General features: G+C 53.5%; 1 protein-coding gene across 1 annotated transcript; it reads left to right on the top strand.

Moving 5' to 3' along the window:
* The first annotated feature begins 390 nt into the window (after window positions 1-390).
* On the top strand, window positions 391-15,063 carry LOC100907860 (P17/29C-like protein DDB_G0287399). The gene is made up of 5 exons (XM_018640538.2): window positions 391-563; window positions 10,444-10,670; window positions 12,206-12,385; window positions 12,646-12,812; window positions 13,964-15,063. The coding sequence occupies exons 1-5, from the start codon at window positions 561-563 to the stop codon at window positions 14,455-14,457; spliced, it is 1,071 nt and encodes a 356-aa protein (XP_018496054.1). The 5' UTR covers window positions 391-560; the 3' UTR covers window positions 14,458-15,063.
* Window positions 15,064-15,083: the final 20 nt, after the last annotated feature.

Below are 15,083 nucleotides of genomic sequence, written 5' to 3'. Positions count from 1 at the left end.
TAGAAAAAGGAGATATCTCGTCATATTCCCCATACGACGGAGAAACGGTAGAATTCAGTGAGCTTTCAGTGCCCTGACATTCCGTTATGACCCTTGTCGATTCCGAACGTTTGTTTTCGCCAAAAGTAAAAGATGAGAACGCTGATTAATCCGGAATCGTAGAAGTGGTCGGCGATGCTGCCGCTGGAAAGCCGTGGCTGCGGTCGTAGGTCGTATCGATATTATCGAATCAAAAGAATGTTCTGTGTTTTCAACGAAGTTCAGCAAATACCGGCAGCATACGGTAACACGGCATCTTTTCTCTGGCATTTTCTCTGACATCTTCTCTGACAGCGGCAGCAGGGAGAGGCATCTCCTCACCAGATGACCCACTAGCACCGGCTGCAGGAACCCAGATGAAGTCCATGGCTTGCTGGTTCTGGCCATTCCGAACGAAACTCAGCCGTTTGGTCGTTCTTCAGTCCGCCGTCTTTGCCGCCGCCGTTAGCAACACCGCAGCTCGCAGACCCGTTTGCTAAGCGCAAACCACGTGCTCTCTAAAGCATCTGAAACCTGCCAAAATGGTCAGTGAATCTATTTTCCCTCGAAAGTCATCGGAGAACTTCCAATCAAGGCATGTCCGTGCTCTTAGTTGAATATATCTCACGCTCGGCTCGGCTTCGATTCGGACTCGCATTCCGTTATGAGCGGCACGAGGTCGGCCGGCCAAACGGAATCGAATCAAGCTCGTCCGGCACAATGAAACGTCCCGTTCGCAATTCGTTTCGGCAGCGCTGGCGCTCTCGCCTCTGTACTCAAAAGCCCCCACGCACATAGGTGGACCTCTTCCCGCACGAGTGCTCTCCGAATCGTAGTTTTCCCCCACGTTCGGACTCTCTGGAGTTCTCGGCCGTCGCTCTTAATGCGGCTCAGAATGAATTCACTCATCTTCTCTCCTCATTGTACATTGTATGCGTAAAAAGTAAGCAATCACTTCCTGGGGGTTTCTTTGTCGTCCTCTTCTCGGTTTCCTGGCGGGTTCCGTCATTGTTGCATTGAACGCGAGTCTACCGGAGTCTCTGAGGGCTGAGTCTCTCGGTCAGAGCCCCGGGACGATTGAAGGGAGATTCAGAGCAAAGACTCGGCAGACCGATATCGGCTATAGATTTTTTCCCCGGATTGGAGTTCCGAAAACTCGGGTTCAGACGGTGCTCACCCGAACCCAGAAAATCAACTAGCTTCATTTGTCGCGGCAGGCATGATATTTAGATTCAGAACCATTGGAATCCAGACTCAATCCGGGGGCTGAGGAGCTCCGTTGAACTTTTTCGGTACTAATTTTTCTCTAATCTATCATACACCCTTCCGTAGTAGTAGTAGTAGGTACCGAGCTGTGAGCGGGTTTTTGTTCCCTTATTCTCGAAACGGCCACTGGGACAGAACGATCTTCCGCCTCAGGCGGGCTTCGGATTGAAATTTTTGATCCCCTGGAATTTTTTCGTCATAGTACGGAAAAGCGATTCCAACCGAAACAGAACCGACACAGTAAACCGAGATAAACAGAGCGGCACCATCTCGAGTGATTTGAATCGTCATGACCATTACTATCATCATCAGCTTCTCTTTTACCCATCTGTCTATTCCAAAGCCCCCGGCTATGTTAGCAGTCGTGCGATTTTTTTCTCTGACAGCGTAAAGTCGGCGCGAACTTATCTTCGCTGAGGCTCTTTTAAAGCCTCCTTCCAGAGCCCGTTCAATGGGTCCGCGGATGCTAAACTTCCACGGACCGTACCTTGCGCGAATCATTCGTTTGCATTTTAATTGAAATTTACGATTAAGACCGACAGTCCGCTCGCGGGAGAGCGGTTCTCCCGGGTAATATCTCCACTGGTTCGGAGAATTTGATTCGAACACCGGTCTTGCGTCACCTGGTTGACTGATTCTCACATCGGCATCGGTCACTCGCGAAACGGATACCTCTGTACGTTCGTTTCATTAGGGCCCGATCTCAGTGAGTCTTATGCATCTCTTTCATGATCAACGAGGCCGAATAAGTTACTTCGCCCCTTCGTCACCATAGTCTGTCCTGTTTCATTGAAGTTTACGCCTATCATGAAGACTGTCCCCCGCGGCTGATTGCGTGCCAATGAACCCATGTCTCCGACAATTTGGGCGGACTTGGAGAAACGATGTGGCGTCTCAGTTTCATTTCGATTCTAAGAGCTTTGATTCATCGAAGTTGAGCGCGGTGTTCGCGTTTGCTGCTAAACTACCATCCGTGAATCGTCAGAAAGCTTTAGATGAGACGTGATTCTGAGCAGTGAAACACCGAGGGGATTCCGATGCGGAAATCTCATCCACGTATCGTGGGAGAAAAAAGAGGCGAGTGCCGACAACTCGGACGCTTCATCGCTCTACTACCCGCTTTTCGACAGAAATTCCCATGAGTCGAAAAATGCTGGAAGATGCTTCCGCTTTTCGAACGGATGAGCACCTAGTCAGCGAGCAAGCCCGCCCGCTTGCCCGCCAGTCGATCGTTCAGGCAGCGAAGTCTGATGAACCGATGAACCCATGGCTAAGGGACTCTCGGGCTAGAAGAACTTATGACTCGTTCGCCGACTGGACGAATTGAGAGAGAGAGAGATAAGCCCCCAATAGTGAGTCGGCGGGAAGCGCTCGTCGAGCCTGCAGGAGGGATTATTCCGGTAATAATTGGGCTAAGCGACCCTCCGATCGGAAGTCCTCCGACGACCGCCCTGTACATTCCCTTATCGCTCGGTCCGAATGCATGCCCGATCATTCAAGTGATTTCCATCCACTGTCCTTGGTCCGGGCGATGCCTGTCTGGCCACGGCAAGGGAATAGCCGATCCCGGAAAGTTTCGACTCCAGCTTCGGAACGAAGATTACGTTCGTTGCTGCGATGAGTTACACTCAAACTTTGATCTACTTTGGTGGTATCCACTAGATTGCGTGACTCGGGAGCCTGTGCACTTTTATCCGCCAGATCTCTTATGGTGTTCAGACACTCCTTCGGGGTCGCTGTCATCGACACCACCGCTCTCGAAGAAGAGTCGATCGATCGAGAATTTCCGAGATCTCCGGGAAGGACCTAACTACTCAAGGTCGAATCCGAGAGACTGCGATTGTTGCTTAGGAGCAATGGGTAGTAATGAGAGTTTTCCTCTTGGAGGGCTGTTTCATGAGAGACCTGCGGAAGAGCGTTGGTCAGAGACTCGGCTCGAGGGAAGAACCCAAGTCTGTGCGAATCAAAGATTGATACAGCATAACCTCGAGCAGCGAACTCATTGGCCCCGCTGAAAACGATTCATCAGGATGGATATTCGGTGTAGCGAACTTGTCTGAGAGTAAGCGATAAAACGATAAAATATCTACGGGAGGGTGAGGCTCGAAGTAGGTACAATTTCTTGATCGCTTTTTGACTCCTGACGTTACCTACGCCGCTCCTGAATTGCCGAAAAGAGCGGCGACAAGATCAACGGAATCTGCAACTGGCGCTGCCGCCACGGATGACGTCTCTTGTGGATCCACCGAGAATGCGGTCAAATTCTGTAGCCGACGTTGTGATGTGTTCCCTCGTCAAAATACGGGACGCGACTGTGGTTTCAGAATCTCAAATATTTCTGGGCGTCTTTGGAAAGCACGTCGTGTCTACGGCGGGGCTCTTGCTACATCGCGCTTGTTGTTGTTGTTGATGGCGGCGGCGTCTCCGTCACACAACCCATAGCCGGTCGCGCAAATGGAAGGGCAGATAAATAGAGTGAGCGATCTGGCGGCGAGCGAATTGGGGAAATTTTCCCGTGGTCTCATACGACTGCCTGCCAGCCAGCCAGCCAGCTAGCCTGCGTGCTCGCCTGCCTGTGATGGTTTCTGGTTTTGTTTTGCGACGGATCCATTGTTGACGCGAGGCCCGATGTCGCGACTAAAGCCGAGCATGCTGTGAGCTAACCCACTTCAGCGCGAATACGGGACGTATACGCATCTCAACGAGACAGATATGTCGCCATCACATCAACATCAGCAGCCGGAACACGCGCAGTGCGGATTCGTTCGACGCCACCCGATCTCCGCCGGAATAAGCCGCGATCACGCACTAACAAACATGGAAACGAACAGAAAGCGGCAGCGCGAGCCGAGGTCCGCCGAGCTGACGAGCTCAAGCTCAAACCCGTCGCCTGCAGAATTCCAGGACTTCGAGCAGGGTCTCCGGAACTTCTCCGTTCGTTAAGGGAACGATTTTTCCCTCCGCTCCTCATGCTTCACTTACTCTGAAGTCCTTGCGGTCAGAGACCTTATTTAACGAGTTTGGATCGTGCCCACAGCACAGGCTCGGATGCACACAGCTGAGCAGAACTAATATCGCTCAGAGATTTTGATTGTGATTTTTCCAAAATGAAGGAAAGTTTCCGGTCGTTTTCGCGTTCAGATCTTCATCGAGCTCCCTTCGGAGAGCTCTACCCCCGTAAAGCGCTTATTTATCACTATCTGCTGTGCAGGATGATTTTCTACGAGCAGACCTCCTCGATCGATTCGGAACGCGGTGTTCGAAACTCGGCCGGCGGGTTCTACTGACTATCTTGGCGAAAAGTATTCACTCGTTTTTTTCCTCTCGACACGCGGGGAGCGCCGAGTGAAAACTGGCCTTTAATCAGTGGTCAGCGGCGTTCGAGATAAGCGAGGCTTCTCTTACTGTTTTTGTTCCTCGCCTGATAGAATCCGATCTCCTGTATTGGGCGGTAAGGGAATATATATCTTAGGTTCCGCTGAAGCTCAGGATTCTCCTGTAAGAGGCGATTCCGTTCCGAGCTGATTTCCGGACTGCTTCCATTCGAAATCCCATGGATATATTCCTGGATTCGCTTCACCTGGCTTCCCGGAGCTTTGAGAAGCACCAGGAGTACCCAAACGAGAGGAGAATCGAGGAGGCTCCCATCGTCCAAGCGTTATTTCCGCCGAGAAGAAGATTTGCAAGACTACGATTTTCCCCCCTGTATTGTCTCAGTTACTTTTTTCGATTGGCTTCTCGCTCACGGCCATCCCCAAGGCTAGTAGAAATTTCGCGGTCTCCATCCTTTCCTTTTGTCTCCACCTCCTTCCTCCCTCCGAACCTCGCGAAGTTTTTCCACCCGATCGGAGCGGCTCTCGGTCCCGCTCTTCCGCGACGTCGAACTTGACGAAAGCCTTGTTCAACATTTTAAGCGGTTGCGGAGCTCTCGAGGACGACGAGGGAGCGTCTAAAGCGGGCGGGCGGTATCCAGTATCGAGAAGTCCTTTCATTGCGTCTCCCCGCTTCGGAAAAGCACCCTCAGCGCGCGGTGGGTCGAGGGAGTGAGCTTAAAAGTTGTTTGGAATTAAGCCGTCTGCCTAGCGGGTCGGTCGCTTACACTTCAGCCGACGAGGTCACGGGCTCCATCCTGGAGCGTTTTTGCTCCGCGATCTGCGACCGCCCAAAGTTGGCTTTTCCCCGGAAAACATAGCGGGAGCGTCACCGGATCCGTTTCCGAAAGGAGAAACTTCTCCAAGCTCTCATCAAAATTTCCTACCCGCCTCCGTACCGTCAGGCTGATACTGTTGCCCAAACCCGCCTAAAAAACAGGCTCTGAGAGAATGCTGTTGCCACTGCGCACAACGGCGTAATCAGCGACCGGTGGTTTTCATTGTTCGTCCTAAGCAACGTAAAAACCGTGCCGGCTTATCGGCCGGCTGTAAGAGACGTAATTAGCCAAATTGTGACGTCGTTATAAGGCAGCTAACTCGCTAACCAGTCATCTACCCCACTGAGTGAGTGAGTGAGTCACTCTGGCGGCTACAAGCGCAACGGTGGATCGATTATCGGTCGGGCCCCGAGCGATGCTTCCCGGAACCATAATAGCTCCATCTCAACCCGGTCTCCTGGTTCTGTGGGCTCTCTTCTCGATTCGCTCGGGGTAATGTTCTCTCTCGCGGGATGGCGTCTCTCCCCGTCATCCTTTATTTCCTTTATTTTCGTCTTCTCGCCTACGTTACGTGGCAGAATAATTCTACACCTCCGCTCCCTAGGAGCATTGAATTTACCGGCTCACTTTGAACCCATCGAATGGATCGGCTCATGTGACGACTCCCCTGAGATGACCGCAGCCCATCTGATTCCGACACGACCAACACACCCCATTTAGCAAGGCGATCTGAGAAGCAATAGAAGCGAATTCGAGCGTCGCTCGATGGTCCGCCGTGGTGAACGTTGCCGTCTCCCGCTCCTGGTCTTGGATCGCCTTGTTCCCGGATCGACGCCGACGGTAGTTTTCGCTTGCGCCTGGGGGCGTTGGGGGTGATTACGAGCTACACAGGTACACGAGCCGGAGCAGCCCCATGTAGGGAGCGACCGACTGAGGTCCAACTCACCACCGGAAGGCGGTTACAGGCTCCCTGCCGTCCGACCCACCGACCGGCCGGCCAGCCTAGCTGCTCGCTTAAGCAAGGGCTCACTGTTTGCTTATCGGGGGCCCAGACGCGAGCAGAAGCGATGCCTCTGCCTGATAAAACAACTCGTCCCCTACCCTCGCCGTCCACGTTCGGGACGCTCCACTTTCGACGCAGATGTTGGCATGGTGGCTCCCGAAAAGCGGGCAGGCGAGCGAGCCTTTCACCGACTGAGCGACTAGGTCGCTTCGTCCGTCCGTCCGTCCGTCCGTCAGTCGGATAGTTGGCCGACGTTCGAAAGAGTTGCGTAATTACCGACCGTTTTCGTTTACCGACGAACTCTTCGACCGTATGGGTCTCCGGGTACAGGCATGTGAGGTGGAGGTCGCGCGGGGACCGGACGACGCCGCACGAATCTTAGCGTCACCTGAATCTCTCGTCCGAGAATACGCGAACTCCGAAGCGCCCGACGCCCACGATGTCAAATGGAGGGGAAACCTCTGGTCTGCGAGGAATTTCGCAGTCTCTGGAAAAACCTCGGGGATTTTCCCGGGAAGAACAGTTTCTTGATTGCAGCTGAATGCTGTCGCTGCACGCGCGTACAAAGGAATAACGCGCAACTTCCAGTTGCGTTCTTATCCGCGAGGAGAGTAGTGTATCCGCCATTGACTTTCCAGACGGGCCTCCGACTGAATGTCGGCTTGTTAAGAGAAAGCTCGCGTCGGCGCTTTGCGACACTAGATGCGAGTTCCCCGAGGCGGAGAGGACAAAAGACGAGCACTCGGTTTGAATGCTGTATCTGCAACGGAAGGAAACGTGTCGGGAAAAAGAGGCTTGAGTGAAGGAAGGAATGCTTCTCGCTATATGTCACTGGACGAGTCGCGACGAGACGACCGAAGGAAACGCAAAGGAAAGCGGTACACACAAAATCGTCGCGGAGGAAAAGCAGGCTCCGTTCCCTCGCTCGTTCCCCACGTCTCCGCTCGAGTACCGCGGGAACGTTTCGACCAACTCCTTTTTGACGTCGCATCTCCTTTCGTTTCTGTTGTCATGCTCGTCCCCGTCGTCATCATTACACTTGCGCGTCGTTCCCTCGTTATCTCTGGAGCATCAGCTCGTTCTGCGTGAGGGAAGTGAGTCTCGCCGCCGCTGCTGACGGCGCTGTTCTTCTCGAGAGCAATTTGTTTTCTATAGCTCCGTCGATAGTCGCGCGTTGGAACTTTTGAACCACATTTGCGTAATGAGTTACATACAGCGACCCCTTTGGCACGACAACATTGGTCCTGGGAGGTGTTCGTCGAGAATCGCGGTCACGTCTCCCCCAATCGAAATCGCTTTTCCTGTGCTAAGAGAGACGTCGACCTGATCCAGAGGATCACCCTTCCCATCTCTGCGTAAAGAGTCCGAGGCTAGGAGAACTCTGACTTCGCTCGAAAGCCGAGAGTTTCTACGTCTTATAGCCCCGGAGCGGAGAGAGGAAGAGAGAGAGCGCGCGAGAGAGACAAGCCCAAAATATAGTGCCTGACCGTGAAATAAAAGCCTCGAGCCTGCTCCATGAGTCTGGGCCTAAGCTGAGCTAACTTGCGAGCAGATGAGCGGGCTCTCATTTCGGAGACGCCAACCTGTAGCCACGTGGACGCTTTTCCTGATGGCGACTCCTGCGCTCCGTATTCTTCTCAGGAAATTCGCCACCGAGGAATTTATTTTCCTGATGTCCTGCAACTTGGCTTCCGCTCCGCTTTTCTCCAACCGAAAGGCGGGGACCGCGCGTGGCTTGGCAGCTGACAAAGTGACAAACTTTGCCGTGGCTAGTCGCTTGTTGGTTACTTGCGGCTTGCGTTCGTTCGTCCGTACGTTTCTTCGTCGGCGTCTCTCCCTCTCTCTCGAAATGCGGTTGGACCCGGCTTCGGTCGTCCTGCTCAGGCAAGAGTTGTGGGTTCCGTTTGCCGAGGGGCCTGACAGGACAGCGGCGATAATTGTGGCTGATCCTTCGTGACGAAAACTACGGAGGAGGGCGGAAAGCCGCGGAGGATCCACGCGCGGACCGACGGACGTTCAGGTGATCCGTCAATGCGTATGAGAGGATTGTCAATCATGTTCCAATTACGCCCTCCTGTTCCAGCTTCTCGCCGGGTAGAATTATTTCCTCTCTCTGTGAGCGGGGAGAATGAATTTTTTATATCGTGCTCTCTCAGGGTCGTCGACGGCGGCGCTCGGTGCCTGCTCGGAATCCGTCAAAGAGCTCTGATATCGCTAGTCTCCTGCCGTCCGAAGAATCGTCGAAGGGAGAATGATATCTGACTGATCAGTGAGCGGGGGGATCCAGAGCAGAAGTGAACTCCGAAGAGCATGCATGAGGAAACGAGTCGAAAAGGCGAAAGAAAAACGGGTCGGGTGGAACCTTCCCTCTTCTTTGTGTTTTCTGCCTCGTCGCCGAACGCGTTTCAAAGGTGGGGGGGAGACGCTGCTGATCCTCAAGATTCGAGCGAAAGCTTCGAGCGAATGGGCTGCTGCTGCGGTCCTCAGGCTAATCCGGCTGACCGGGAGAAAAATCTCGTTTTCCGTCTTGATTCCGCCCAGTCTTCTCCGGTGACGATGCAACAGCAAGACCGGCGAACCTGTGCACTCTCTATCTCCACGGGGCTTCCTTAACTGGGCTAAGCCTCCTCGGACCTGGACGTCGGCGATTCAGGCTGTTCTCCATTGCGAATCCTTTTGTGGCGTCTTCGGATCTTGTTCCACTGCTTTTGTTCTGTTCATCTCTGAGTGCGGCAGGAAAATTAATCTTTTATATCAACCGACCTTTCTGTCTCTACGCAGTTGGCTAACTCCCGACTGCCGGGCTCCACCGGCAGCGTGACGGCGGCCGCGCCGAGCGACCGAACACCGCTACCGAGCGGAATAATATTGTGCGGACTTTCCTCCTGAGACGGGGGAATTGCTGGCGACGTTCTCCTTCCGAGAGTCGCTTGAGCCTCATGCCGATGGGAAATCCACTTGAGATATTGCCCGACCTCAATTACAACAACATGTTGTTGCCATGGTGTTCGCTGACACAGTTGTGGTCATCTTTGCTTTTGTTTATCGTTGAGATTTATGTATGTGAGCCTCGAGCCGTGGCTTCATCGGCTGCCGACAGCGATATGCCCTCGAAATCGAATGCATTCGGAGACGGCAGCGTTTTCTCGGTGACGACGAGCGGGACAAGCCAATAAAATGCATGCGATTGCTGTTGGGATCGTTTCTGAATGAGATTATGGCTGGCCGTCCGGACGACGGCGGTCCCGTTGGCTTGCGTTCGCTGCCTCGCGCGTTCGCTCGTCGCTTGCTTAAGGCAATGAGTTTGCGTCGAGGGAAACGCAATTGAAGCAGCACGGAGCGGGCTCCACGCTCGGCTCTGATAGAAGCCTCGAGGGAACTCGGGACGTTTTGCGCAGCGCTTGCGTCATCGATCGATGGCCAGCGCGTTCGCCAGACGAATGCTCCTGTTGCCGTAGCTTTCGTTGTTTGGTTGCCGGGCGCGCATCGAGTCGAACTGGCGGGAAATCCTCCGGAGTTCTGTTGGAATCTCAGCCGGGAAATATCTCCTTGATCCGCGTGTCTTTCCGCCGCTACCATCATGACGTCAGCGTCGTCGACCGACGTCGGGAAATATATTACAAGGGAATAGTTGACTATCGCTCACGTCTATTCATTCGCCGAAGTTACATCGAGAAAGTGAGAATATTATCGGGTATCGAATCCGCGGTGTGACGGACCGCTCTTTCGTCTTCTTTCCCATTCGGCTCCGAAGTTGTCCGTCTCTGCCTGCCTAGGTCTTGGTGTTGTGATGGTGGCGGCGGTGGCGGTACATACACCATTCCCGGTCGCTCCATACAGCTCAAATCCCCGAGACGTCAGCCGCTCTTCCTGCGGCGGTCGCTGCTGAGCGATGAGTTAGGCTTGAACACCGGCACACGACTCGGCCATTGAATCCATTAGGAAAAGCAGTCTGTCATATGAACGTCTCTCGATGATGAGTGACCGTAAGTTCTGATATTTCCAGCGGGCTTTCTCCTGTTTCGTGGCGGTCTGCGTGGCGACGCTCGGAGCGAATGCCGAATCAACTCTCAAGTCTTCTGCGTCCACGCCGGCAGCGACTTCCGAAGTCCCGAACCTCCAGGAGGATGAAGCCGCATTCCGGCAGGCCGTGGGATCCTCGCTCAGTTCACTCGGTTTCTCGACAGGTGGGGGATCTGCAGCCGCTCAGGGATTCCAGTCGGGCGCGAGCAGGTAAGGAACTTCTATCAAGTATTATTTCGTCAAAAGTAAGCGAGCCCCGTTCATTCTAGTCACTTAATCCATCACGCCGCAAGCCGTGGGCGTCGCAGGAGGAGCGACTGCGACTCACTTCCTTCACGCAAGGGCTGAGATTTGCGCGGTATGAGCTCTGTGAAGTCGCCGAATCCGCAGAGGAAACTCCCCCATGGGGAATGGATGGGATCCGGGCGTGAAATTCGAGACTTTTGGTTTCTCATCCTGCCTCGACACGTCACCGTATATTCGCATCGCGAGACCCCTCCCTGCTCCCTTATCCGATTTCCATTACCGTAGAGTTCTGAGTCGACGCCCATGGAAGTTTCCCTTCCGAATTTCCCGAGCGAGACAGAAGTTGTAATCGGCGGGATTCTCACCCTGAGCCCTGAGCTGAGTCGACATCGGCATTGTCGCCGCATCAATATTTTCCAAACTCAAAAACACTCTCGATTCACGGTCGAGAAGATCCCGGGTTCGAGTCCTGAGGGAGGGTCCCCATCCTCAATAGGCGTAACTCCGTGGTAAGACGTATTTCGGCGTCTTCGCCGCGACTGATCTCGAGAGTCGTATCAAGAAATTCCCGAGCGCTGATGCGCATTTGACGTCTCTTCTGTTCGACCGAATCCACCGAAGCTCGCGTCTAGGCCAGCCATGGCCGGGAAGCTAAACATACATATGCGTTCAAAATCGATTCTATTTTATTCATGCTTTCCGGGGCGGTCGGAAAATAGGCCGGAGCAATAACTGTCAGGAGCTACGAACAGGCGGGCTCCCTCGTCGTCGTCGAATCGTCGAACAGGGCAAGTCAGGAACATTTCCCTCGGTCCCACTTCTCCCGATTGAAAAACATCATGACTTATTCGACTCTCCTTCGAGAGTGTCCGCGCGCTCTGATTTGAGTCGGTCGGCTTCTCGGGGTCGGTAGACCCTTCGTACACAAAGAATCTCAACTGGTCGACTACTGGCGTATTCCTCTCCAGTAGCGATATACAGCCAGTCAGGTGGTCGACTCTGCTTGGATCGATGCCAAGCGGGGGGTTCCCGGAGCTCACCAAATGTCCGTGCGGTCGGCTGGGGGGAGTTCGATGAACGAAAGACGAACGAGAGGAAGCCTGTATGGCCATTCCGTCAGCCCTTGCACCAAGCGACGAACCGAGCGATCGGCAACGGAGGGGCCGACGGAAAAAAAACGGATGACCAAAAAAATCCACCGAGCTCCTAGCAACGCAACTCTTCTCCCGATATTTACTGTGATACGGGAGGAACTCAAACGCGGCGAATAGCTCCGCTCTGGAATCTTTTCTTCGGAGAAGGCAATGCGCAGAAATTATTATCGACTACGATATCCGGTATGGAGACGAGAAAGAAAAGTTCACCCATATGCCAGCCCCCTTCCTCTTGTTTCTAATCGCGACGTCTGATTCGCGTTACTCCTCCCGGGGCTTCCATCCGGGGAGATTGTACCCATTCGTGTCGAAACCTCACAATCTCTTCTTAATGTTCCGTTGCAGCGGTTCCTACCAGCCCCCTTACAACGCGTTGAATTCCGTTTACGGTATCACCTACCATGGCGACTACAACCAATTGGCCAACTACCTCCAGCCTGGTAGTGCCGGTGGACCTCTCAAGCCGAACCAGAAAACCACTATCTCGTCCCGATTCAGGAACTTCATGAACTCGTTGTTCTTCAGGTGAGTGTCCTCTGCCCTCTGAGAAGATTTCTCGACTGCCCATCTGTCCGATGACGAGAGGCAGGGCGGACAGACTATTATGCGTCGGTCGTCTTGCGGTTTTACGAGCGCCTGTCATGGTCGACTTCCATCCCCCAAAGTCAAGCTCAGCAGGGACCAACTCACCCGGACCTCTGATCCGGGTCATGATCCACCCACATGTTACGCGCGCGGGCGTGCACATGCAAAACATAGGAATAAATTTGTTCGGCCGTTTTCAGGCGCACCAACAAACATCCCCCCGCATTCCATCAGCCCCCATCAGGAAGCTTCGGTGGATCCGGATACCCATCTTCGGCATCGTTCCCGGGATTCGGCTCGTCGGGCGTCGTTCCTAGCTCGTTTGGCGCCTTTCCCAGCTCCGGTCAGGCCCAGTACGATTTCTCGAGTGAGTTTTTCTCCAGCCGTGTTCGAATCGCTTGCCAACTCTGTTGACGTACGCGGAGAGTATTCACCGCCTGAAACGGATTGTAATGACGGTGTACCGTCCCCGACGCCGACACCTAAGCGCGAAACGCGTTCCTTCGGGCGCCTTCCCCCGTTGTGGGCACAATGGAGATGATGATAATAATAGAGGAGCCTTCTTTTTCCCTTTGGGACAATGAGTTCGCCGAGGTGAGCTCACTCACTTCAATGCGGAGCGTCTATGCAGATTACGCTCCGCCGTGTCTCTCCTCCCACAGCCAGGAGACCTAGCCCGCGAAAAACGTTGCGAAAAAGGCGAAAAAAGAGTTTTCCCGTGAGCTCACCGAGCCCGCTCCGTGAATGTGTTCCCATTGTGTGCGGTCGGTCGTGGGGTCGGCAGACGGTGCGTGAACACGTTTGGGTCTTAACTTAGATCGTACGACACGACATCAGTGTAGCCGTCCACAGAGACGATTCACCAAGCACTCAGTCACGACCTCGAGACGAAGCCTCGCAGAAACGCTCCCCACAGACTGCCCGGACGGGGAGAGGAAAGCCCCCGCCCCGGATACGACTGTGATGTCAACGAGGGAGATTGGAGGCATCAATAGTCATTTTGATCTGGTAAAGGGTAGACGGAAGTTTCCCGGGCCACGAGAGGGAGCCCAACTCCCGCTGACAGCTTGTCTCGCTGCGGATTCTCCGCTCTCTCATTCTCTGTCCAATCAAGCGTCCCAACTCTTTCCACTTGGAACTCTTGAATTCGGCAGACGCGAGACGCTCCGAAGATCTGCGAGGGTTTTCCCCGGGGCGAGAATATGAAAATTACGCGGTGCTCCTCTCCGCAAATTTATCTCGATATCGGGACCTATATGAGACTCGGCAGCGGAATGATACCGATACAATCTCCGAGCAGCGTGGTTATAAAAGCTTTTTACTTCGCCGTTCGGATTTACAATCTCCAATAAATGAGGCGTCGCCGTGCGAGGGCTCCGAAGGTCGCTCCGCTCGTCAATCGACACCCGAGTCGGCTCTGAGAGGCGACAAGTGTTCGAGCCCCTCCGCGCGCTCTCTCGGGCTTCCCACTACAGATTTCAGGATTCGCCTAATCGAGTATCCCATTCACTTTTGCAGCTCTCGTCGGAGCCTCTGGAACAGGCGGCTCTAAGGGAAGTTATGGGCCTTTCTCTAGCGGCTCCGGGCTCGGAGGCTTGAGTTCGGTTTCGACCGCAACGGCTTTCGGCCCGTCTGTTGGTGGCGGATCCGCTTACGGCTCATCTGGAACTGGATCCTCTTTCGGATCATCTGGGACCGGATCCTCTTTCGGTTCGTCTGGGGCAGGATCTCCTTACGGAAGCTCAGCGGGATCCTTCACAGGATCATCCGCTTACTCCGGCTCTTCACCGAGCTTCAGCGCGAGCCAAGCCGGTTCGGCTTTCAACAGGTTCAGCGGATCATCAGCTTCAGGCTCAACGGGCAGCGGAGGAACTACGTACTTCCCCGGGGAGAACAGTCAACATCATTCCTCGATCGGATCTTCTTCTGTCTATCAAAATCCCGCTTTCGGCAAAGGAATCGATGATTCCAAGAGCGACGAAGACAAGGACGGCAAGGACGACCAGGAATAAGGATCAGGACCAAAAGAGGAAATAATTTTCATGATGATCAGAGATTATTTAATTTGTACCCAGCGGTCCCGGAAACTCTCCGGTCGAATGGCGGGAATGAGGTTCGGAGATCGAGAGTTTCTTGGACAGCGCATCTTCTGCGTCTGCCGAATCGGAGGGTTTCTAGAATGGGGTTCTGAAATGCAAGGCTTTAGGTACAGCAGTAGCGTGGTTTCGGATTGCGGAGCTAGGGATGAAAATGGCGGTAATATTAGTACATGTGAGCGGAGCCCATTTATTGAGTTCAAACTAGACATTCATTAAAATAATATTCAGGACAGATGGTTCTTCACACGGATGGCTACAGATAAATTCCCCAGAAGGGCTTCGGAGACTTTGGATATCGAGCCCTGTCGGTAATGATGATATTTATGTACATACAGGTGCATAATGATTATTTTAATGAATACAATATAATTTCTAAGTATCATCAATATGCCTTATATGAAGAAATATATAGGATGTATGTGTAGATACGAGAGTAGATCCCGAGCAGCAGCGATCGATTCGACCACGGTCTTCCCGAAACTTTGGAAATTGGACGGAGAAATAAAGCATCGCTCGTCAGCTCAGAAAAATACTTTTGA

The sequence above is a fragment of the Galendromus occidentalis genome, unplaced genomic scaffold (genome assembly GCF_000255335.2).
Source record: "Galendromus occidentalis unplaced genomic scaffold, Mocc_1.1 scf7180000077487, whole genome shotgun sequence".
Lineage (NCBI taxonomy): Eukaryota > Metazoa > Arthropoda > Arachnida > Mesostigmata > Phytoseiidae > Galendromus > Galendromus occidentalis.
The sequence above is the reverse complement of the archived record's forward strand: the minus strand, read 5'-3'. Positions and strand labels throughout refer to the sequence as shown.